At 48.3% G+C, this 21,642-nt stretch overlaps 2 protein-coding genes across 7 annotated transcripts; both read left to right on the top strand.

Moving 5' to 3' along the window:
- The first annotated feature begins 3,467 nt into the window (after positions 1–3,467).
- clrn1 (clarin 1) lies at positions 3,468–7,172 on the top strand. The gene is made up of 3 exons (XM_080890196.1): positions 3,468–3,894; positions 5,100–5,279; positions 6,341–7,172. The coding sequence occupies exons 1-3, from the start codon at positions 3,642–3,644 to the stop codon at positions 6,604–6,606; spliced, it is 699 nt and encodes a 232-aa protein (XP_080746322.1). The 5' UTR covers positions 3,468–3,641; the 3' UTR covers positions 6,607–7,172.
- A 137-nt stretch (positions 7,173–7,309) lies between these two features.
- mindy4b (MINDY family member 4B) lies at positions 7,310–19,993 on the top strand. 6 transcript variants are annotated; one of them, XM_080890175.1, is made up of 12 exons: positions 7,310–10,720; positions 11,220–11,240; positions 13,609–13,752; positions 14,157–14,276; positions 15,475–15,503; positions 15,730–15,895; positions 15,975–16,040; positions 16,630–16,656; positions 16,765–16,837; positions 17,266–17,442; positions 18,996–19,176; positions 19,262–19,992. In XM_080890175.1, exons 1-12 carry the CDS (start codon positions 10,652–10,654, stop codon positions 19,461–19,463), a joined length of 1,275 nt encoding a protein of 424 aa, XP_080746301.1. In that variant the 5' UTR covers positions 7,310–10,651; the 3' UTR covers positions 19,464–19,992. The 6 variants fall into 6 exon arrangements, with proteins under 6 accessions (XP_080746301.1, XP_080746298.1, XP_080746299.1 ...); XM_080890172.1 differs by having other exon boundaries at positions 15,406–15,503; positions 19,262–19,990; XM_080890173.1 differs by having other exon boundaries at positions 15,406–15,503; positions 16,586–16,656; positions 19,262–19,990.
- The last annotated feature ends 1,649 nt before the right edge of the window (positions 19,994–21,642 follow it).

Genomic DNA, 21,642 nt, shown 5'->3' with positions numbered 1-21,642 from the left:
CCCTTATTTCTATTTTTTTCGTGTTGCACTCCGGTTGCCTAGGCCGGGGTGTAACAGTGTCATAGAAGAAAACAGACTGGATGTAAAAGATGGCGATATCTCCTGCTTCTTGCTCCAGTCACTCACTTCCGTTCTCAGTGTTTTACCTGTTAGACCAGTGGTCAGGAACTCCAGGCCGCAGCCTGGTTTTAGAGTTTTCAGCTGATTTAAAAGGCTAAATTAAAAAGTTCTGCAGAGGCATGGTGATGAGCTCATGTGACTCAGGTGTGCTGAAACCTTCCCCGCCTCTGTTTCAGTCTTATTCCAGACGTTATCTGAATATTTCAGCATCACTTCCTGTCCACCTCCGTGATATGTCACAGAGCCGGTTTTAGGCTGAAAAAGGTCCCACGTGACCACAAACCGCGCTCAGCAGTAAGGTTGCTAGGAGAGCAGAGTGAAGCTGACCCCCCACCCACTTGAAACGTAAAGGCAAATAGGCGGAGCGGTTAGTGCTACGTTTGTGCAGATTTGTGCAGGTAAAATTAGCGTTTGTGCTGCTACGGTTTCTGAGATATTAAACTTTATTTTATAGGTCATTCAAAGGTCACCATCCCCCCAGACTGCTCCAAAACGGGCCAAAATGGTCTCCTTTTTTAGTGCTACGTTTGTGCTGATTTGTGCAGGTAAAATTAGCGTTTGTGCTGCTTCTGTTTTAAAGATATTAATGAAAATGTAAAGGTCAACCAGCCCCCCCCCCACATTACCCAAATCCAACAAAAGTGGTATCAAACGTTTGTGCTACGTTTGTGCTGGTTTGTGCTGCAAAAATGTTTGTTTGTGCTGCTAACATTTTAAAATGTTTAATAAAATAACGTCTTGATGCGTGCTTAATCATCCAGGTAAGTAAATCCCAAAAGGTTGATTCTGTTCATCTGGACATTTTCAGTTGGAGAAACGTTTCGTCACTCATCCAGGTGACTTCTTCAGTCTCAGCTGACTGTAGGTTTCCCCAACCATATAAACACCCGTGAGTGAAGTTGCCCCCCCTACCTTCTTCAAATCGAACAAAATTGATGTCAAACATTTGTCCTGCAAATTATTTTGTTTGTGCAGGTTATGTTTCCCTAATTTTATAAACAGTACATGTACAGTGAGAGAGATGTTACATCTGTCTTCACTTGCATCCCAGTCATAGAAGCGTTGGAGGTCGTTCATAAGAGATTACAGGATCATCCCAACCTCAGCAACAGGACCACTCTCAGCACTGATCAGTTGTGTTTGCTTTTGGAACTGTCTTAATTCCACCTATTTTGCATAAGGGTCAGTACAGGCAGAAATCTAGGTGTGCCATGGGTTCCCACAGGCCCCTGGTCAAAGTCACCAAACCAGTTCGTAAGCAGGTACAGGTGTGGCCAGAAGGGTCCTCAGAGGCACTGCTTTTCCACCACAGGCCGCCACACACGACAACACCACAGACTTTCAGGAATATACAGAAACTGTCACTGCCTACATCCCAAAATGCATCGATGATGTCACAGAGACCAGGACTATCACTGTCTGGGCCAATCAGAAACCATGGCTCACAGGTCAGGTTTAAATGCTCCTAAAGTTGAAAAATGCAAGCCTTCAGAGCCGGGAATTAGGTGAGTCTAAGAACAGCAAGGGCAAACCTGTCACGTGGCATCAGCTACAGCAAAGCTTCAGCGACAGCAGAGATACTTGGAGGCAGTGGCAAGGAATACAAACCATCACAGACTACAAGCCCACTCTACAGACCGTGGTGACACAATCCCCAGACAGTGTGTGGAGATCCCTCCACCATCATTACTGAACCCAAGAAGTCATCTATCTCCTGCTTTAAGGACTACCGTCCTGTCAAACTCACCTCCATCATTATTAAGTTAAGTGCTTTGAACGGTTAGTCATGCATCAAATCAAATTATTGCTTTCCCCCAACCTGGATCCATTTCAGTTCGCATACCGGTCAAAACGCTCAACCGATGATGGAATTTCAACTGCCCCTCACTCAGCCCTCACACATCTGAACACTAGAGACTCATATGTCAGAGTGCTGTTCATAGACTTCAGTTCAGCATTCAACACCATCATTCCCCAGCAACTCATTCACAAACTGGATCTGCTGGGGATCAGCACCTTGCTGTATAACGGGCTGCTAGATTTCTTGACAGGAAGACAGCAGACAGTACGGGTCAACAGCAACACCTCCAGCCCAAGAACACAGAATACGGGGGCTCCCCAAGGATGTGTGTTGAGCCCCCTTCTCTTCACTCTGCTGACCCACGACGAGATCTACTACAGGGGTGAAGTTAACCATCTGCCAGAGTGGTACAGCAACAACAACCTGTCCCTGAATGTGGAGAAGACCAACAGTGACTCTACTTCCTCTGCAAACTGAGAAGCACAAGAGATTCAACCCCCATTATGAGCACCTTCTACAGAGGCACAGTTGAGAGTATCCTCACCAGCTGCATCACTGTGTGGTATGACTCCTGCATTGGGTTCTGCAGGAAAAAATGACAACGGGTAGTGAGAGCAGCCGAGAGCATTGTGGGGACCTCTCTTGCCTCCCTCCCCAGGAGATCTACTGCACCTGCCTCATCTGGAAGGTCGTCTCCATTACAGGTGACTCCACTCATCCCTTCAACAGCGTCTTCAGTTTGCTGCCATCAGGAAGGATACTGAAGAGCCTCCGGGGCAGAACCAGCAGACTGAGAGACAGCTTCGTCCATCGGGCTGTCAGGATGCTGACCATCTCTGGATCGAGAAGGGGGGCCCAAGGGTACATCTTTCGCCATCCTACAATGCTGTGATTGTAGCCATTCCCCACTTTCTGTGAATGGTACTCATGGCCATTGATCAATAGGCTTTGATTAGTTGTCATTGATCAATGGTCATAAGAATTTGCATACTAACAATCATGGAATTAACCCCCCGGCACATTGTTCATTCAGTGGCGCTAGTTTCCTTCACTATGCAAATGTACTGTTTATAAGGTTGGTGAAACCTGCAGTCAGCTGAGACTGAAGAAGTCACTTGGATGATGACGAAACGTTTCTCCAACTGAAAATGTCCAGATGAACAGAATCAACCTTTTGGGATTTACTTACCTGGATGATTAAGCACGCATCAAGACATTATTTTATTAAACATTTTAAAATGTTAGCAGCACAAACAAACATTTTTGCAGCACAAACCAGCACAAACGTAGCACAAACGTTTGATACCACTTTTGTTGGATTTGGGTAATGTGGGGGGGCTGGTTGACCTTTTGACCTTTACATTTTCATTAATATCTTTAAAACAGAAGCAGCACAAACGCTAATTTTACCTGCACAAATCTGCACAAACGTAGCACTAACCGCTCCGCCTATTTGCCTTTACGTTTCAAGTGGGTGGGGGGTCAGCTTCACTCTGCTGTGAAAGAAAGATGAGTCTGCTGCGGGCGCGCGCATCACAGTCTCGTGCTTCGTCTTTAATGAGAACTCGAACCTCCTGGCTGTAAACCGAGCCCTTGTTGCCATGGACCCAGCGCAGGTGTGCGCTGGCACCTGACGTTTCCCGCGGTCCCCCCTCCTCCCGGAGGTGGAGGCGGGGGCGTTGTGGTGGTGGCCTCCTCCCCCGGCTCCTCCTCCTCCATCATGCCGGGCAGACAGAAGCAGCTCCTCTTCTCCGTGTGCGGGCTCCTCGGCCTCTCCTGTGCGCTCACGGCCGCGGTGGCCACCGGCCTGCCACTCTGGCTCCGCGGGGCCGTGCTGTGCCGCACCGGGGCCGAGCTCGTCAACGCCACCGGGGCCGAGCTGGACAAGTTCGTGGGCGAGCTGAGCTACGGGCTGTTCCACGGACAGCGCGTGAAGCAGTGCGGGCTGGGGGGCCGCGCGGCGCGCTTCTCCTGTGAGTGATCGCCGATGATGCATGCGCACGAGCAGTAATTCACGCACGAGCTGCTGCGAGTCTGCTCACGGCTCTATCAACAACTCTGCATTAATAATAATCAGGTTAATCAATAACCCTGTTCATTGATCTGCAGTGACTGCTGTCATCACATTATTGTTGTGACAGAAAATATTTCAGCTGAAAAAAACTAAAAACTATAAAAATAAAAACACTGATTCAATTGGGACAGCAAACTGAAAAAGTTCAAGATGTCAAACAGATGAGATTTCATAGTAACCAGAACTCCATAAACTGAAGAGCCAGGACTGAGACCAGGATCAGCATCAGCATTTCTGATTTGGGGGTTTTGGAGCCGGAGCTCTGTTGTCACCGGGGTGGCAGAAAAATGATTTCTGAACCCTGATGCTGATTTGAGACAAACGCTGAGCTCTGCCTGCGTGACTGTGCGTGAACGTCACAGTCACGCAGGCTGAGCTCGTCTCATTGGCTCGGACACACGGCCAGCAGCAGGCGACCTTCATAAATAAGGTTAATTAAAGGTTAAATGAATACAGCTGCAGATGTGAAACCACTGTCAGATAATCTTTTCCAAACGGGCGAATAAACATTTGTCACGTGACTCTGAGCGCTGGGACAGGAAGCAGCTCCCTCTGAGGTCCTGGGCAGCGCGGCACTAATGAGGTTTCCGCCTGATTGCGTGGGATCTGCGAGCAGAGACAAAGCCGCTCTGTCCCTGCAGGACCTGCGTCTCTGCTTCAGTGCAGAGCTTTTTGTTTCACGTCAGCGTCTCTGTGGGACGTTTGTCAGCCTTCGTGGGTGTTCCAGCAGTGGGGGTGTTACTGTCACAGCTGAACTTAGTGGGGAGGTGGAGCACGCTCCAGGTTCCAGCAGCTCGTGTTCTCTGGTTTTAAATCTCTTATTAAATATCTGACAATGTTCACTTCTTGTGTCTGTTTTGCACACTTCCTGTCTCTGTGAGTTTACAGAAGATTTTCTGTCACGTTGGCGCTCTTGATTCTGTTTTTCATGTTTCTGTCTCTTCCTGTGTCGGTCTCGTCTGCTTTGTGTCAGCGTGTCTTCGCCCTGCTGTTTGACCCTCTAACAGGAAGTGCTGGCTGTGTGTCCCGAGGCTCGGTGACCTCTGTGGTCGCTGCAGACCGGACACGCCTCTCACTGCAGGTCTGTCTCTTGATGTCTTCCAGTCTTTCCTGACCTCCTGAGTGCCATCCCCACGGGCCTCCACGTCACCGTCATCTTCTTCTGTGGTGTTGTGACACTCTTCTCCTCCGTGGCCACCGGCTTCTTCTTCTTCAACGCCTTCGGCAGACCCTACGAGACGCTGCAAGGCCCCGTGGGACTTTACCTGTGGACCTTCATCACCTGTGAGAACCACACCCTCACAGCTTCACCTGCCAGTCCACGGGAAGCTTTTGTTTGTACTGTAACGTGTGTCAAAGATAACCGTCCTCACGGTTGCCCCCAGCACAGCCAAATACGTCATCATTTGAAGAAGGGCTGATAAGATAAGAACAGCTGTTCGCTAAAATACGACCAAAAGCACGACTGTTAGAGATGGGGGGGGGCAGAGGAAGGACAGTGTCACTGAAATGCATGCTGGGACAGTTGGCGGGCTCCCTGTGAGCCTGTAACGAGATATAAAATATGGATGGTCTGAAATGAGTTCGGAGAGGATCACAGACAAACAGCCTGATAACAGAGCCCAGGGCAGGAGAGGGATAAAGCAGGCGGGGGGCGGCCTGGCCGAGCATTAAGACCCAACGATCCTCCGCTCATTTCCTCCTTCTCCGGGTTCATTTCACTTAATCGGCCCGTCCAATGTGTGCCTGCAACCGCAGACCCCAATTAGTGCCGGGCAGCGTCCCCACAAATACTCCAGTTTCACTCACAAAGGCCCGCAGAAGCCTAGCAGGCCGCCACGGCACCTGTCTGAGGCCACGCCCCTAACGATGCAAACTTGAACCTTAACACAGTTTATGCAGGTGTGTAGTAGAAACAGGTGTTACGAGGGCTCAATATTCACAGACACCACACAGCTTATGCATCAGGCTGAAGCATCTTAACGCAGCGGTCTGTGTGGACGAACTCACTGCTGCCCCCGTTGGACGGGGGAGGAACTGCAGTGTTGGAGCCTGTGCTCCTCACAGTTGGATGGTTGGTCCAAACCCTGGATGGGGAACCAGTGATGCACAGACTGGAGACGCCTGTCAGTCATGTGACCTGAGCTCAGCTGAGCCACGTTACCATAAGCTCCATCACGGGTTTTATTTTCACCGCCTGAGCTCCTCTGATGACATCATCACTCCTTCTGTTGTGGCGTCTGGTTCGCCTCCTCTGGCCTTCTCAGAGGTGGAGGTGGTGTCTAAGGGTGATGGGGTCAGAGGTCAGAGGTAAGCCTGATGGTTCCTGTCTGTGTTTCCTGCAGGTGTCGGCAGCTGCCTCGTCATGGTCCTGTTTGTGTCGGAGGTAAAGCTCAGTCGTCTGTCCGAGCGGATCGCCAACTTCAATGAGGGGAATTTCATCTTCCAGACGTACACCGAGCGCTACGACCGATGCTTCTGGCTCTTCTTCCTCATCTTCCTCCTTCAGGGACTGAACGCCCTGCTGGTCCGACTGGCGGGAATCCAGTTTCCCTTTCAACAAAACAAAGAGGTGGAGCTGAGCGGCGGGGCGGCCGACCTCATGTACTGAGAGGAGAGGAGCACGGCTCAGCGGGAAAATGGCCTGAACGCCAGACTTCATCAGCCGCCACTTCCTGTCGCCGCAGCTCTGTCAGACGGCTTTCCTTCACAGTCTGTTCCACACTGAAGAAGCCGAACCCTCGCTCTTCACCAGCGTGAGGGCGTTTCCCTCAGTAACAGCGACGATCGTGACTCTGACGCTGAAACTACGAACAGTTCATAGATTTGAAATGTTACTCTGTGGTAGATGACGCCGTCGAGCTCCTCTGTGTCTTCGTTTCTTTGCAGATCTGTGATGTTTAGGTCCTCGCTGGCTCACTCGTCCTTTAGCTTCTTGTGTTTCACCGATCACGATGACCACGCATCCGGCGCCGAGCCCGTCCTGATCCGAGCTCTTTGGTTCTGAGGACAGGCGATGCCTCGGCTCTGCCGTGTTGCTGTGTGGGAAAGCAAACGTGATCGCTGAACGCAGAGGAAGGTTTTGGACAGTGAATCATTGACAAAGTGTGTTTCTGTGCAAACCATCACGAGCTAAATGTGCCTGTTAGGAAAATAAAACTGTATCTGAGCGTCTGCTTCTGGGTTTGACTGATTGTTTGGTGGCTTCACGTCTGGATTTCTTCTGTTCCTGCAGCTCTCTGTGACTGATCTCTGACCAGCTGCTGGTCCGTTGCTCCTCTGAGATCTTTCTGAGGGCTTTACATGACGAGGACAGAGGTCACCAGCAGAGAGCAGAGCCTGGAGGTCGGAGGTTACGCTCCCTGTGGAGGTCCTCGCCTTTGACGGGTTTGATGAGGAGACAAACGTAGGACTTCATTTTTTTACAATATAAAAGACCAGAGTTTATTTTTTTTCTGTGACATGACCTGTAACTGTGGCTGATCAGTTGTTTACTGGTCCAAATACAGAAAGCCATCAGTTGCCATGGTGATGTTCTCATTTTTGCACATCATCATGAAAGCAGAAATATCCCGAAACCCTCGGCAGCGTTCACACAGCGTGCTGAATCCTGAGCAGCTTCAGCCGCACGTGGCAGAAAACCCGCGACAGCGGTGAGCGAGGTGCTTCAGGAAGCCTGTGATCGGGTCGGCATTAGCGTTGAGAGCCTTTGGACTGAAACCTCATGGCGTGTGTTGGCTTTAACGGGGCCATGAAGCTGGCGGTGCTGCAGGGCGCTGTGATGAGGCCCGCCCCCTGCAGTGACACCGAGCCCGCCCTCCGTGTTTGGACGTGCTGACAGAGCAGACTGGACTGTCTGTTGTCCTCTTGTTTCCACTGTGTGTTTAATGGTGGCATCCTCTTTAGCAGCCGGCCAATTAAAGGCCAGGATTTCATCGCACACATGATGATGGCAGACGGCAGCTCAGCTGGAGAAAACTGGATCTGCTGTTTTTAGAAGGACTTTAAACTTTAACCATGTTCAGCCTGAAGTCCAGGCAGGACACGGGGTGTGATTACTGCTGGCCGAAGAGCTGCAGCTTAATGAGCACGTGCGACTGCGAAACCCGTGAGCGCGCCTCTGGTGGCCTGAACGCTGCAGACGCGTCAGGGAGTCAAACACGGAGACGTCATCAGCTGGAAAGCCTGAAACACCCCAGGGAGTGAGAGCAACACCGATGAGCTCTGTGCCGTTTGTGAATGAACAGGGAGTGATGCGCGCAATGCCCGAGGGGATACTGTCACAGTTAATTGGCTGACCCTGGGGATGGCAGTCAGACGTGGGAGGTAAAAAGAGCCCGCTCAGACAGTCCGGCCTCGGACACACAGCTTCCCGTCACTCAGACCACTGCAGGTAACACGCTTCCTCACAGCGGGATCGCCGAGCTCCGATTCACAGGTAATACTCCCGATTTTCCTCTGACAGCAGAGCTCCGAAGATTCAGGATCACGCTGATATATGTACAATGACATGTAGGTGCACTTTGGTGTGTGCTGGAGCAGGTCAAGGTGACGATGATGGTCTTGTTGCTGAAGTTAGACGGTGCTGCTGGTAGCAGATGTTACTCTCATGAGAAGAAGCAAGAGGCTTCCTGTGACTGACGGTGCAGCTGCCGTTACTGTCGGAGGGTCACTGAGGGTCCTGCAGATCAGGACGTGGTGACGTGTAAATAAAACAAATAGAAATCTGTGAAAACCCTTGGGCCGTAATTCAAACACACGTCCCGTAAAAAACAATCGTCTCGTATTCAGAGAAAATATTACGCGTTTCGTGTTGAGCTGAAAAGGAGCAGTTTTTCCCGAACTTCAGCTACAAAGGAAAAGACACGAAGCTGGATTTATGGATAAAAAGTGTTTGTTTTGTTTCAAAATAGCTGAGAACTGTTCGCTGACAGCTGCCAACATCTGCGAACAAATATCATTCTGTAAAGTTTATATAGTGTGTAACTGTTCGTGTAGAGTGTTATTAAATTTATTGCTAATGCATCATATGGCACACTGACTGCTGAGGGAATTTTAGATGCACTCGTCATCAGAAAGGTTGCCGACCCCTGGTGTAAAGTAATAAACAGAGTCCATTTCTCAAAATCCCGTTTATCTAAAATTTTCCTTCAATTATAGATCAATGTGACCTCCCCCTGCAATCCATATGTTTTCTTCTGTTGAAGAAGAAGTTTCTATGTTTGAACACATTTTGGGTTTTCAGAGGTTTTTGGATCCGATCCGAGAAGACCCTCTGACTGCCATATTTGGAGTTCCAAAGACCCTCTTAATATAACTCCCCAGCAAACTGAGATCGTGGCTTTTTGTTCCCTTCTTGCTAGACGCTGTATTTTACGCCTCCATCTGCATTGCAATGGCTTAATACTGTCCGGACATTCTTGAGGGTGGAGACGATCTCACTCACAGTGAAAGGTAGTCCTGCTAAATTTATCCACAAGTGGACACACTTTGTGGAATATCTCAGATCTTTTCCTTAGAACAATGTGATTTACCCACCTGCAACTAGATTGAAAAGAATTTGAAATTTACTATTTTTTTAAGGTAGGCACAGGATTTAAGCCCCGCCCCATCTATTCTTTTATTTGTATTTATTTATTGTTTAATTTTATTTATTTTTACTTTATTTTATTTATTTATTTAATATTTTTTCTAATTTACTAACTTTTTTCTTCATTTTTTTCTCTCAATTTTCTGTTCTTGATGTTTAAAATTGTAAAATTTCTTAAAATTATTTTAATTTGTCTTTGTTTAACAAGAAAAAGTTAAAATGATTTGGAAATAAATATTTGAGAAAATATGTCATGTAAGATACATGTAACTCCGAAATGACAACACAGGCACGGCTTCTTCAAGACGGGCACTTTGCTGCATTTATTGAACGCCGTGAAAACTACAAACATAAAACACAAAGGCTTTAAGCGCTTCAGTCTATCAAAAGTAACACTTGTGCTTTAACAACAAAAATTACCTCGTGGCCGCCTGCCACTTCGGAGGTCCTAGAAGAATAGCTTTACAGTCTTGTGCATTCTAAATTAAAACATAAAATAATTAGAACACCACACATTACAAATTTTCACAATATTACAATACAGTTATGGCAAATGACAAATACCTTGTACCGCTGGTAGACTAACCAGGCCTTTGCAGATAGCTCGCTGGACTCCTTAGCGTGATTATTAAACGTGGGCTCACAGCCTGTACTATCACGCCCAAATCTCGCGATAATAGCGGTGTAACAAAAACTTGCTCTTTGTGACAAGATAAACACACCCTTACAATGTTGACCGCAGAAACGTACAAGCAAGAACATTTTAACTGCTGGAACCATCTATTAAACTTCTTTATACATAAGCCATTTCTGTGACACTTACAATACATACAATACAATGTATATAAGTTTGTATTGTTTGTTTCACAAGCAGCACAGAGGAACATCTGGTCTCAGTCCAGACATGGAGAGTTCAGAACGAGCAGATATTTCAGTGTCGAGCAGATGTGTCTGCTTTAGACTTTAAATACTTCCTGCTTAGTTTCTGTGAAAACAGTGAAGCGTGTAGATGGATTTGTCAGGAGAGGAACTGAAGCTGTGGTGTTTCCTGTAAACTGATGAACTGATGTGTGTTCAGATGGAGGCAGAGATTCAGCAGATCCTGGTCCAGGTGTCGGAGCTGCAGCACCAAAGGAAAGTTCACTTCCTGCTTCAAAAAATCCGATCTGCTCCCCAAATCTGAAGGCCTACACACACCGCCAAAGAAACACCACAAAATCCTGAATTTTCTGGTTCTGAACTGGCCGTGCAACTCGTACACACTGAGTACGGCATTTTTCTGTCCTCTAAGCGTCAGCAGCATCAGTGAGGACTTCCTGGTCTGGTCCAGGAGCTGAAGCTTTGCTCCGCATATCAGCACGTGGCACAGCCTGGAGCTGAATCTGGTCAAACACAATTATTTTACTGTGTCAGTATCAGTGTGTGTAGAGCTGTGAGAGACACATCGACATGTGACAATCAGAAACATGGAGCCTCTTTGTTGCTGCTGCATGAACAGATGAGTCCCAAAAACACTTAGAACACATAAAATATTTGTAGGATTTTATGTGTCAGGTGTGTGAAGGCTTTCAGAGAGACAACTGCACAGATATTTTCAGACTGAAGGATTTATCCTGTTGTGTTCTTCCTGCAGGCTGCAGTCACAGTCTGTGGTTGTAAGTATCAACATTCATTTACACTCAGTTTTATTCATATGGCACCAAATCACAACAGCAGCCTATGTCTATTGCAGCATAACTAAGGGAGGATTCAGGGTCACCTGGTCCAGCCCTAACTATATGCTTTAGCAAAAAGGAAAGTTTGAAGCCTAATCTTGAAAGTAGAGATAGTGTCTGTCTCCTGAATCCAAACTGGAAGCTGGTTCCACAGAAGAGGGGCCTGAAAACTGAAGGCTCTGCCTCCCATTCTACTTTTAAATACTCTAGGAACAACAAGTAGGCCTGCAGAGCGAGAGCGAAGTGCTCTAATAGGGTGATATGGTACTACAAGGTCATTAAGATAAGATGGGGCCTGATTATTTAAGACCTTGTATGTGAGGAGCAGGATTTTGAATTCTGGATTTAACAGGAAGCCAAAACAGGAGAAATCTGCTCTCTCTTTCTAGTCCCTGTCAGGACTCTTGCTGCAGCATTTTGGATTAGCTGAAGGCTTTTCAGGGAGTTTTTAGGACTTCCTGATAATAATGAATTACAGTCGTCCAGCCTGGAAGTAATAAATGCATGAACTAGTTTTTCAGCGTCACTCTGAGACAGGATATTTCTAATTTTAGAGATGTTGCACAAATGGAAGAACGCAGTCTTACATATTTGTTTAATATGTGCGTTGAAGGACATGTCCTGGTCAAAAATGACTCCAAGGTTCCTCACAGTGTTACTGGAGGCCAAGGTAATGCCATCCAGAGTAAGAATCTGCTTAGATACCATATTTCTAAGCTTTTCAGGGCCGAGTACAATAACCTCAGTTTGATCTGAATTAAGAAGCAGAAAGTTAGCGGCCATCCAGGTCTTTATGTCTTTAAGACATTCCTGCAGTTTAACTCATTGGTGTGTGTTATCTGGCTTCATGGACAGATAGAGCTGGGTGTCATCGGCATAGCAGTGAAAATGTATGCTATGTCTTCTAATGATGCTGTCTAAGGGAAGCATGTATAATGTAAACAGAATTGGTCCTAGCACTGAACCCTGTGGAACTCCATAATTAACCTCAGTGTGTGAAGAGGACTCTCCATTTACATGCACAAACTGGAGTCTATTAGATAGATATGATACAAACCACTGCAGCACAGTACCTGTAATACCTACAGCATGTTCTAATCGCTCTAATAGGATATTATGGTCGACAGTATCGAACGCTGCACTGAGGTCTAGCAGGACAAGCACAGAGATGAGTCCACTGTCAGAGGCCATAAGAAGATCATTTGTAACCTTCACTAAAGCTGTTTCTGTGCTGTGATGAGCTCTGAAACCTGACTGAAACTCTTCAAATAAACCTCTGCAGATGATCTGTTAGCTGTTTGACAACTACTCTTTCAAGGATGTTTGATATAAAGGAAGGTTGGAGATCGGCCTATAATTAGCTAAGACTGCTGGGTCTAGAGATGCTTTTTGAGTAAAGGTTTAACTACAGCCAGCTTGAAGGCCTGTGGTACATAGCCGATCATTAGAGATAGTTGATCATATTTAAGATCGAAGCATTAATTAATGGCAGGACTTAGACACCTTCCATACATCAGTCTGCGCATATCCAAAAACATGACAGGAAAATAAGACGGCTGTCACGGTGAGCATACATATCCATGCACAGCATGCTGAGGTGTGCAGAGTTTTCAGCTAACAGCTCTTCAGCTGATGGTTCAAAAGTCTGGGTTCGACTCAGACTGCCACTGTTTCCAAAAGAAAGCATATTTCTGTTTCTGTAACTAGAAATGAATTTGAAATGTTGACAGTAACTCAGAGACCCTCTCTCAGCATCCATCACGCCTGATAGAGCGATAGATAGATCAGCTCTGCCCTCTGTTGGTGGTGCTGCTGCACTGCACTCAGGTCAGTTTTCAGCTGACTGTGTAACACTCTGTCAGGCTGCAGCTTCAGACAGGATGAAGGAGCAGCTCGTCATCCTCGCCGTGGCTCCGCTGTAGTGTTAGTAAGGGCCGTCCCTCAGCTGTAGTCAGTGATGTCAGACCGCAGGCTGGACTACATCGAGCTGCTCTGGCAGGAAGTGAGCAGGAATCCTCACGTGAGTCACCTCTAAGAAAATACTACTGCACTTACTACCACCACGTACTGTGTTTGATCAGTGTCACCCTCACGCTCCGCTCTGTTCATCAGCTGTCCAGGAGCTCATATTGATTTATTTTGGTGTGTGCACTGAGGGGAGACAAAGGTAAACGCCTTCCTGAGTAACGTGACTGCAGGTTTGCTGTAAATCTGATGTTTCCGTTGTTCAGCGTTGAAGCTGTGGGAAGTGTTTTTTTCATTGTGACTGAATGGTCGAAGGCAGCTGTTTGTCTCGCTTTCTCCTCAGAGGCTGCTGGATGTGGAGAAAGAGGAGGAGCAGGAGGAAGCCCCTCCACCCCGGAGGACCCTTCAAGCCCTCTGCTCTATCCCCCGGAGGCTGGCCATCTCTGCGGGGCTCGGGGGAATGCCGGTCACCCCCCAACTGATTGAGGTAAACACAAGGATTCAGAAACAGGTCACCTGACACCCAGCGGTGTCAGGTGACCTGTTTTCCTGTAAACACGATGAGCTCACCTGACCACAGATCAGCCGTGTTATGCGACTCCTCCACTTGGCTAAAGGGAGGCGGGGTTTATGAGGATACCAGGATGGAGGTGTGCAGGTGCTGAAACTCCAGCTCTATGATGTTATCTTTATGCAGTCAGACTTCTGCTTGAAACAAACAGTTTTAGTTCCTCCTCCTTTACACTAGTTTTATTATCATTGGCTGCCTGTAGCAAACAGAAGGTCTGAACAGAGCAGGGAGTGTTCAGAGCTGCTTTGACCTGTTGTTCCCCGTCAGGCTGCATTCAGGACAAACGACTGACCGATGACCTGTCTCTGTGTTGATGTCAGAGCCTGAGGAGGATTCTTCTGGGTGGAAACTTTCGTGTCTTCGACTACGAGTGGAGGAAAGCAGTCTTCCACTTCAGGGAACCAAACTCCGAGTTCGCATACGCTCTGAAGGCTGATGGGGTGAGAAACCAACTCTGCTTTTAAGATCAGGCTTCAAAGTTTCCTCTTTGCTAAAGCATGTAGTTAGAGCTGTTTGAGACGGAGAGACAGCTTCATCCATCAGGCTGTCAGGATGCTGAACTCTCTCACACACCAACTCCAGACCTGCATCCAGATGAAGTCTGAAGAAGTAAATCAGGAAAGAGAGAGAAAGGGAACGGAGGAATTAATATTTCCTTACAAATGTTATATGAATATCAGGAAAAGAAAAGCAGAAACTCGAACTAAACCTTTAGCTTTTTAACCTTTCTTAATTTTTTGATAAATTTTACATTATAATATTCTATATAATACAGGAGTGTTATTTATCCTCCAGTTCAGTGATGTACCTGATAAATAATGTTGAACGTTCTTACTTTCACTGTCACACAGCTGATTCAATTGTTAAGACCCTCTCAAATTTATTAAAAAAATGTATCACTCGTTCATAAAGAAGAAGGTAACTACGTGTGTCGTTTCCACAACACTGCTTTCCTCCCAAGGTGCCCAGAGCCGCTGAAAGGAACGCACGGACACTTGGGCCTAAAAGTTTACCAAGCTCCACACAACGTTTTCCTTTGCGTGGTTGAACGTAGCGCAGCTGTAGGCTTCGTTTTTATTGGCTGCGTGAAGGTACGTCACAGCGCGCGGTGGTCAAAATTCACCCGCTGATTGTGTGAGCACTCCTGGCTCAGCGCAGCGTTAAAACGTTGTTGTGCAGCACGAGCAATAGAAATGAACGGGCTTCAGAGCGCGGTGCGTGCCGCGTCCCGTGTGAAAGGGCAGGTAGACTACAGAATGCGCTCACCGTGTTGCTTTTGAACAAACGTCCTCTAACCAACCTCTGTGCTGCAGAAGCTTCAGCACCACTTAATAGCAGACTGAGTGGGTGTTTACATTTGACCCTGTAGATCAGAGAAAATACAGAATAAATGTTAACTTGGTTTTTATAGTGTAAACAAAAAGAGTTCAAAGCAAACATTAAAAGCCCAGAATTTCCCGGACACGACTAAGAGCGTCATCTCACTCCTGATAGGCTGGCAGTTTTAACCCATCAGCATCAAGCCCCGCCCAGAATATTACATCTTTTAAGGTCAGGTGTGTGTTTCAGGGTGGGGCTCGGGCCATTCAGATGGTCGTCCAGGCTCGCATCATTAAGCACCTGCTGTTCACCCAACAGAGCACCTCAGACGGACAGACGCTGCACAGGTGAGGCCTCTCTGGCGTGGAAATGGTAAAGGTGAGATGTCACATGATGAAAAATGAACATGACAGAAAATGGGAACAGTGGGACGGTAACTGGTCTTTCTCTGTGCCCAGCGGTTCTCTGAAGTCGCGTCAGTTTAGCACCCAGCATCCTGCGTCACCTTTGACCTTTGGTGTCCTCGGCTCCCCACAACTCTAATGTGTTTCTATTATTTTGTCCACCCTCCAGTCTGACAGAGGTAGGACGGCGGGAGCAGGACAGAGCATTGGCGGCTGCCCTGAGCGACAGCCTCTGGTTGGCCGGCCAGGAGGCGAGCGCGACTGTCACCTTGGTAACCGAAGACTATTGCATCACATCTCACCTGGACAACAAACTGGACACCTTCACAGAGAGGGTACCGCCCTTCCTCACAGCGCTGTGACCGCTGCTCCGTCCCCAGCATCTCGTCACGTCTGTTCTTTCATGTCTTTCAGCTGCAGCTCTTCACGTTCAGCGAGAAGGACGCCATCACCAACTTCATCCTCGACCACATCCAGTGCGTGAGTACAGCATCCAATCAGGACGCCAGAATCAGGTCACTTTACCTTAGCGCTAACTCTTCAGCTTGTTGCATTAATGCGGATTCAGGTGAGAAAAACGAGCACTGATCTTTACGCACGTGACACGACTACACAAAAATACGGCCTGCGATCGGACGTGGAGCTCCGTCGGCCCGCTGTCGGAAAGGTTTCGGGTGGTTTGGAGCCCGCCGTGCGACGTGACCTGTTGTCTTGTTTTTTTGTTTTTTTTATTGACAAAGCACAAAATACAGATATACAAATACAAAATAGCAAACACAATGTCAGGGGGTTCGTATAAAAAAGCAAAATAGACACAGTCTATTATAGAATCACATGATATTGAACAGGGAACATAGGTTTATGGTTTTAACATATTGTTTGGTTTCATTTAAAAAGCACCGAAAGGATGGTTTTGCGTTAGAAAATTTCGACTTATGTATATGAAATTTGGCCAATAATATCAATAAGTTAATCAAATAAAATTTGTTTGCCCTGTGCATGGGGTATGACCTGTTGTCTTGTAGTTTCAGGAGGAGGGCAGTCATGGCGTCATCCTTTTCCTCTACAGCCTCATCTGCTCCCGTACCATCGAGAGGTAACCACACAGCGAAGCTCTGCGATGTTAGCGCCCCCGACAGGAAACAGTCTGTTACAGCCCGCTGGTTAACTGAGCCGTTGACCATGTGCGTCCTCTTCCTCACAGGCTGAGGCAGGACCTAGACTCTCCTACGTCATACCTGCTGCACCTCAGCCCGGGCAGCTCTGCCTGTCGGCAGGTAAGAGCTCACCTGACTCATGTTGCCAGACTTCATTTAGAAATCTTTGTGTAAGGCGTTTGTACCTGTGCACTATCAGATACCAGGCCCGCACCTGTCACAGGTGTGTCGTTTTACATGCGTGCTCCGCCCACTCATGTCATTCACTCAGCAGCTTCCTCGTCGCTCTGTGTTCAGCTAAAAATGTCTCAATCAGAGAGCACCATGGGAAGTAAAAATCTGCTGGGGGGGCTAAACAGCTGACAGTGACATCATCAGACATGGATGCTCGTTTGTGTTTCCTGCTGATGTCGCCTCCGTCAGCCTCAGCTCTTGTGCTGACCGCTCAACGATCAGAGCGTCTCTGTTAGCCTGAGAGCGTCTGCGAGAGTGCGCACCTGTAGAGTGCAAAGTGGGAGGAGCCTCCAGGTCTCTGCTTGTGTATGCAGGCTCTGCTGAACCTGCTACTGACCGGCAGAGCCAGCCCGCACCTCTTCAACGGGATGCGGCACTTCGGGCAGGACGGCCTGCCTCTGCAGCGCCCCCTGCAGGGCGTCCTGTCCCGCAGCGATGTAGGATATCTGCGCTGGAGTCGAGAGGAGATGGAGCGCGGTGCGCTGCCGCAGGTAGAGACCTGTAACCGAGCACCGATGGCACACACACACTCACAGCTATGTGTTGATTACAGGTCTTTCGGTGACATGAGGAAGCAGCAGAGCACAGCTGATGTAATCAGGATACTCACAGTAACCTTTCAGGTGTGCCTCAGGTGTGTGTTACATCCGTCTATGCTGCTCTCATCAGTCTTCAGTCCTTCAGTTTCTCATTTTAAACAGCTGACGGCCGGCAGCTGTGAGCTGAGGCTGGGAAGCAGCTCGTGGTGCTGTGAGGTCGTTTCACTACAGCAGAAACCAGTAAAACTGTGTCCTTTACTGGTTTACCCATTATATTACAGCCTGATACACACCGTTTGGGCTCTGTGGATTCAATTCAATTTTATTTATATAGCGCCAAATCACAACAAAAGTCGCCTCAAGGCGCTTCATAGATACAGAGAAAAACCCAACAATCATATGACCCCCTATGAGCAGCACTTTGGCGACAGTGGGAAGGAAAAACTCCCTTTTAACAGGAAGAAACCTCCGGCAGAACCAGGCTCAGGGAGGGGCGGGGCCATCTGCTGTGATTGGTTGGGGTGAGAGAAGGAAGACAGGATAAAGACATGCTGTGGAAGAGAGACAGAGGTTAATAACAGATATGATTCAATGCAGAGAGGTCTGTTAATACATAGTGAGTGAGAAAGGTGACTGGAAAGGAAAAACCCAATGCATCATGGGAATCCCCGGCAGCCTACGTCTATTGCAGCATAACTAAGGGAGGATTCAGGGTCACCTGGTCCAGCCCTAACTATATGCTTTAGCAAAAAGGAAAGTTTGAAGCCTAATCTTGAAAGTAGAGATAGTGTCTGTCTCCTGAATCCAAACTGGAAGCTGGTTCCACAGAAGAGGGGCCTGAAAACTGAAGGCTCTGCCTCCCATTCTACTTTTAAATACTCTAGGAACAACAAGTAGGCCTGCAGAGCGAGAGCGAAGTGCTCTAATAGGGTGGATCTAAGGAGCAAGGAAAGAAAAGCGTCTGGATTTCTTTAAGCTTCTTGAAGACGTTTTATCCGAGAAGCTTCTTCAGTTCTGAGAGCAGATGGTGGCCCTATGGGGAGTGTCCCTAAGAGGGTCGTGGATCCCCTATTGATCCTCTGCCTCAGAGCTGGAGAAGCTTCTCAGATGAAACGCCTCCAAGTAGTCCAGATGCTTTTCTTTCCACGATAACCATGACTGAGGACCTGTGGATAATGTGTTATCACTCATCCACCTGGATCATTCTGTTAGGGGCGTGGCCTCGTTGATGCGGGTGTACCGTTAATTTGGGTGAGAGCGATACTAGGATTTCATCATTTTATGGATGCAGCTTGCTAAACACTCCCTGTTAGCTGATATCCAAGCACTCCACCCTCTCCACCTTCAAACAAAACCAAAAACTAATATTAGCCAACAGGTGCCATTAGGCACTGACCAACCACCTCCACCTACATCAGAGACTTTCTCCACGAGGCTCTTTAAGTTAAACAGCTGAGTTCTTACAGTCAGAAGAGCGCCCCCTGCCTGTCTCCCTCCGTCTGCAGGTGGGCAGCATGCTGAAGACTCCCAGGTTCCCGGTGTGGGTTTGCAGCATCAACAGCAGCTGCTCGGTCCTGTTCAGCGCCACACGCTCGCTGCTGTCAGACTGGAGGGCGGAGCATCTGTTCCAGCTGTACTACTACTGTGGGCAGAGCTCGCAGACAGTGACGGCCAGGCTGACAGTCGGTGAGCGTTGCGGTCGCACGTCTGCAGGTCTGACCGGGATCCCTCTCGTGCTTCATCCACCATCTGTTTCCTGTTTCCTGTACAGATACTCACTCCCACCACTGGGAGGCGTCGTCCAGAGATGGAGGAGATCCAGAGAAACGGTTTCCCTCACTGGAGATGACCATCAGGACCAAGTGGGACGGAGCTGTGATCGCCTGGAACGGCACCTCCCCCTTCTACTGAACATCACCACAAACACTGGTCTGCGGTCGTCACAGCACTCCCGACTGTTTTTACCATTATAGGAAACCAGATGTTAAAAGTCCCGTTACGAACCTCACGTCTTCAGTAACCACTGATGATTCGGACCAGAGGTGTTGGCGAGGTCACCGTGGTCACTGACGAATCAGCGAACACAGCCGAGCACAAACAGAGCGTCTGGAGGTAAAATGAATCCAGACTCCAGCCTGTTTGCATCTCACGTTATTCCCTGCTGTCCTCTGGACTCGTCTCTGTCATCAGACCCTGACGACTTCCTGTTCTTGTCTCCGTGTTTCTGGGTGAAGCTGAAGGCGGCTCTGTAGTAGCGTCACGTCTGCCCAACGTTTAACCTTTGAACCAAACTGGTGTTTGTCTTTGATGATGTTTCAGTCTCGTGTCCTCATCTTAAATTGTTTGATCTTCGTTTAGCTGAAAGTCTTCTGTTCCTTTGAAATGTAACAGAAATAAATCTGACTCATGTTTAAACATCCATGGAAACTTGTGTTTGTTTGGTGTGATCTCCGGGCTTGGAGGTTTCTGTTCCCTGTCACACTGCTTCAGTGAGGTCCGGCTCTGAGGAGGCCCACGGCTTCCTGAAAGCCGTCCGAGGCTTCAGTGAACATGATCAGCTTCCTCTGATTTTACCTTTGGCATGACAGGCTGCTGCTGACAAAGAGCCTAAAGACAGTTTAAAACGGCTTCTTTGCTGGAGAGCTGTTGCTCAAGGGCACTTTAAAAACTACAAGAACATCTGACTCAAGACTTTTGCACATTACTGTTGTATTTATACAGCACGCATCAACACACTGGGGCCAACACAAAGGATAGAAGGGCCTTCAGCACCGTGGCCACAGGTCTGTGGTCACATGTCTGAAGATGAAACAGCGTTACAGTAAACCGAGCAGCTGGATACGGGAGCATGGAGCAATGTCGGAGTTATCCAAGGTTACAACATTCTCAGGCAAAAGTTCTGGTGACTAAAGTGAGCTCGAGGTTCCTGAGTCTGTGTTTCAGAGCCGACTTTCCGACCTCTCAACTCTGTTCAGGTCTAAAAGCTTCAGCCAGCAGTGATCAGAGCTGCCTGTGTGTAGGACGGACCGACACCCGAGAAGCTCGAACGCGGCTGATTGAAACACGAAAACTTCAACCCTGGAGTTCTCTAGCACATCAAGACTATCTCTCCACACCGTTACATATTCCATATGTACGGGGTACGATCTCCCTTGGTCGTGGCGCGTGGATACTTCTTTAAGACACTCCGGCGTGCCAGGCCACGCCCCACAGCTCACGTGCGTGGTTCACATGACCAGCGGGGCTCCTGTCATTGCTCGAGTGGGGCGGCTCCTCGCCTCTGCAGCTTGAGCCACTGCTATTACTGCTGCTCATGCAACTGCATGCTGTTTCCCCCTGGCGTCTTGCCCGAACTTTGCTGGTTTATGCGCCAGCCGCACCACGCTGTGTCTGATACGTCAGCCAGCGAGCGTGTGTGTTCCAGCCTGCGGCGCCAGCTGTGCACGAGTGTATCGTCCTCAAGTTGACTCTTGAGGCTCCTCTGTCAGTCGGCCCTCGCTGTGGCGAGTGAGAGCTCTCCAGCCTGTAGCGCCATCTCTCTATCTGGCGTATTTCCCACATGTCATAGGTTTATGCGACCAGCTAGAGATCGCACGGTTACTGTGTAACCTGGGTCCTCTTAGGCTACGTTCACACTGCAGGCGAAAGCGCATCGAATTTCTATGCGACCCATATCCGATCATGGTGTGACAGTGTGAACGGCACAAATCCGATATTTTCAAATCCGACCTGGGTCACTTTCGTACGTGGTGCTGAATCCGATGTTTTAGAAAGCGACTGCTGTTTGATGGGGTTTTTTTTTGTTTTTTTATATAAACTTTATTTAACAAACAATGAGTATACAACATACGAACAGATGGGGACTTCCGGTGGCTCGTAGCACCGCATGGCCGCATAGAGAGTGACCTCCGGCACCAACCGTGTGTTTCCCCGGACTCGAGAGCTGTATTGGGGCTACACTGCCATTTTTCGACGCAAGAATGAGTGGGGATAAATCTAAAAAGGGAGGATACGGGCTACAAAACATTCTTGACTGTGAAATGGAGAAGGACGCCGCGGCTAGTGAGGCAAGCCTCGCATCGGGACAAGATGGCGACCGAGGAGAAGGTCTGGGTTGGCTTCGGGATGCTGTGTCGGAGTCTTACACGCCTC

The sequence above is a fragment of the Rhamphochromis sp. 'chilingali' genome, assembly GCF_963969265.1.
Source record: "Rhamphochromis sp. 'chilingali' genome assembly, chromosome: 8".
Lineage (NCBI taxonomy): Eukaryota > Metazoa > Chordata > Actinopteri > Cichliformes > Cichlidae > Rhamphochromis > Rhamphochromis sp. 'chilingali'.
The sequence above is the reverse complement of the archived record's forward strand: the minus strand, read 5'-3'. Positions and strand labels throughout refer to the sequence as shown.

Coding starts and splice junctions, on each gene's coding strand:
- clrn1 (XM_080890196.1), top strand. CDS start 3,642: ATGCCGGGCAGACAGAAGCAGCTCCTCTTCTCCGTGTGCGGGCTCCTC. Junction 3,895..5,099: donor CCGCGCGGCGCGCTTCTCCT/GTGAGTGATCGC, acceptor GATGTCTTCCAG/TCTTTCCTGACCTCCTGAGT. Junction 5,280..6,340: donor CCTGTGGACCTTCATCACCT/GTGAGAACCACA, acceptor TGTTTCCTGCAG/GTGTCGGCAGCTGCCTCGTC.
- mindy4b (XM_080890172.1), top strand. CDS start 10,652: ATGTGTGTTCAGATGGAGGCAGAGATTCAGCAGATCCTGGTCCAGGTG. Junction 15,896..15,974: donor TGGACACCTTCACAGAGAGG/GTACCGCCCTTC, acceptor CATGTCTTTCAG/CTGCAGCTCTTCACGTTCAG. Junction 17,443..18,995: donor AGCGCGGTGCGCTGCCGCAG/GTAGAGACCTGT, acceptor CTCCGTCTGCAG/GTGGGCAGCATGCTGAAGAC.